This window comes from Rhinichthys klamathensis, unplaced genomic scaffold (assembly GCF_029890125.1).
Source record: "Rhinichthys klamathensis goyatoka isolate OS25496 unplaced genomic scaffold, OSU_Roscu_1.1 h1tg000036l_1, whole genome shotgun sequence".
Lineage (NCBI taxonomy): Eukaryota > Metazoa > Chordata > Actinopteri > Cypriniformes > Leuciscidae > Rhinichthys > Rhinichthys klamathensis.
In genome coordinates this window covers 8,348,323-8,351,120 of record NW_026606584.1, presented here as the reverse complement: position 1 = coordinate 8,351,120, position 2,798 = coordinate 8,348,323, and the positions used below count along the sequence as shown (strand labels likewise).

General features: G+C 38.2%; 1 protein-coding gene across 1 annotated transcript; it reads right to left on the bottom strand.

The window, feature by feature from the left end:
• Positions 1–309: 309 nt before the first annotated feature.
• On the bottom strand, positions 310–2,413 carry LOC130081141 (uncharacterized). Its single transcript, XM_056246103.1, has 4 exons — positions 2,242–2,413; positions 1,703–1,860; positions 1,570–1,617; positions 310–1,474 (listed from the first exon to the last, which is right to left on the bottom strand). Exons 1-4 carry the CDS (start codon positions 2,389–2,391, stop codon positions 412–414), a joined length of 1,419 nt encoding a protein of 472 aa, XP_056102078.1. The 5' UTR covers positions 2,392–2,413; the 3' UTR covers positions 310–411.
• Between the last annotated feature and the right edge of the window lie 385 nt (positions 2,414–2,798).

Below are 2,798 nucleotides of genomic sequence, written 5' to 3'. Positions count from 1 at the left end.
GTGATTATAAGGTCTGACAGGGACTGATCCTGTGATACACTGACCATGATAAGGACAATAATGATGGTTAAGGCTTTGTACAGATTTATAAAGAAGAACAATAATGATGGTTAAGGCTTTGTACAGATTTATAAAAAAGAACAATAATAATGGTTAAGGCTTTGTGCAGATTTATAAAGAAGAACAATAATGATGGTTAAGGCTTTGTACAGATTTATAAAAAAGAACAATAATGATGGTTAAGGCTTTGTACAGATTTATAAAAAAGAACAATAATGATGGTTAAGGCTTTGTACAGATTTATAAAGATGAACACTTTCTATTCAAGGTTTGAATACATTTGTGGATATTAAGATGTCAGTTGTAGAGATTTACATAACATTGGTAGATATTTACATTAACATTACAATTTTAAAAGAGAGGACCTTGAAAATTAGTTAAAAGGGCACAGACGGCCCACAGTTGGTTAACGGAGCCCACCAGTGTCATGGGTAAGACTTTATCAAAAATATGGTACTCTTTAATCCGCCTAATAGCGCGCTCTACATGAATTCGCAGTCTTGCTATCGCTTGAGTCTTTCGTACTTCGTCTGCAGTGAAGTGTCCACTTGGGCCTAAAAAAGGAGGGACTACAAGGGAGACGTGTCTTTCAGAGAGAAGGTCCTTAATGAGAAAGCCTTTATCGGCCATTACCATATCTCCTTCTTCAAGAACAGAAAGAATACCTGATTTTTTGGTAATTTCTTTGTCAGATATTGAACCTGTATATAAATCACTGACAAAAGTCACTTCACCTGAGGGGGCAATACCTATTAAGCCCTTAAATGTGGTGTTCCCTTTGTAGTGTGAATAAATCGCTGAGTTAAGGACCTTGGAACTAGGTTTCTGTACATGAATTTCTGTGCAATCCAATACAACTCTAGTAGCTGGGAACGTGCATTTAAAACAATCTGGCATAAGTTCATCCACAGTTTTCCTTGAAGGCCACATTGGAAGTGATCCCAACATAAAATACAAAAAATTGGCCCAGGTCACACAGATCCTGCTTACTGTTGACTGTGATACATGGAAACGGGTTGCAAGATCCTGTTCAGGAAATCCCTGCCTCAACCTACAAAGAAAAAGAAAAAACTGGTCCATAGTGGACAATTTAGAGGCGCTAAAGCCTTGACGAAGTACCTCCCCACTTGTATGTTTAAGTCGCTGAGCCTGACTCCATCCCACCATATTTTCTGCAGTAGGTTGCAGGGCCATAAACACAGCTTTAAATGTATCATAATCTGGGAACCCTGTATAAAATGAAATCTGTTTATCGTCACCTTGAAAATTTGAAATCAAAAACCGTTCTTGTTGAAGCTCTAAAATTAAAAGTTCTTGATCACCGATGGTCTTGCGGGCTTCCTCAAGTTGATCTTGAAGTGAGGGAGGCAGTGCAGCATACTCATGGTCTGGGTGCGGAGGGGGCGTCTCTTCACTGGAAGTATAAGATAAACATATTGATGGACACATTAGGTGTTTTACAATGATACTCATGCTCAATTCATGTAACCAATTACATCTTTTACGTACCTCAACACATTCACACCATGTCGATCATCGAGATCCGTGGAAACATTACTGGAAATCATCAACAGAGAAATACGGTCACTACACAGTTAATAAATGCATTACAAACTAGTAACTTAATTCATCTTAATACTACCTTGCAGTTCTAACAACACTCCTCCTCTCTGGTCTGACAGAACTCCATGCAAACACAGTTGGCACAGCTCCCTGTTTCAACTTGGTGATGCCAGTCTTGCTCTTCACAATGCAGTCTGGGAGGAAATGCTCCGAGCACACTTTTGTGTATGCGTTTATCTGCATCAGCAAATAAAATACGATCATATAAACATTTTTACATGTATAATTTTATTGATCAGACTCAATCTGACTCCTGTACATCCTCCTCCTAGCTAGGAAAACTGATGTGATGTGATGTGTTTCCTAGGTTAGCTTGTGACTAGAAGCTAATACAAACAAGGTCACTCAGAATATGCTTATACTAGTAAATCTGTGGTGGTAGATTTTAATAACATACTACTAATTTTGGACTAGGCTGTATATTTCAACAACCTGGCTCTCTGCCTTAATCTATCTACTAAAACGTGCTAGTTCTAGCCTAGCTAACTTAGCTGCTAGTGATACAAGCTCGTTATGGAGACGGCTCAGCCTCACAGCACCAGACATAATCAAACTTACCTTAAAATTACGACCAGGATCCCTTCTGATGTTTATTATCCATTGTCGACGTAGTCCATGATCTTTGGGGAAACGGTGAAACGTTTGTCCTCTGTTTGATTTTTTCCTGTGTGATGAAGTGCATTGGGGAACACAGCAGTGAGGCGCCATTGCACAGAGAAATCGCGTTGTGAGAACAACCGGAAGTGGTAAGTGTACCCCTCAGGCTCGATGGAACGTTCGAGGTGAATAAGGCGAATAGCAATAGTTTGCGCGAGTTGCAGTCTGTATTACTATTTAATTAATTGGTCAAATGACATGACAGTGTATGAATATGTAATAATGCAATGTAAACTGTTAGGCAAGCAGACAAAATTGGCAAGCATACAAAATTGTAAATTCACACAAAATCACATAAAGCAAAAGGTTTCTGCTGCACTGCTCTGTTGAGGGTGAAACTATTATTGTTAATGATAATACTTATATTTTAACATATACTTGAAGAACTGTTATGAAAATCAGAAAAATCATTAAATGCTAATGAATTATCATAATAATATGTTAAAAGGCAGATATTT

Coding starts and splice junctions, on each gene's coding strand:
- LOC130081141 (XM_056246103.1), bottom strand. CDS start 2,391: ATGGCGCCTCACTGCTGTGTTCCCCAATGCACTTCATCACACAGGAAA. Junction 1,861..2,241: donor ATCCTGGTCGTAATTTTAAG/GTAAGTTTGATT, acceptor TTGCTGATGCAG/ATAAACGCATACACAAAAGT. Junction 1,475..1,569: donor CATGGTGTGAATGTGTTGAG/GTACGTAAAAGA, acceptor TTATACTTCCAG/TGAAGAGACGCCCCCTCCGC.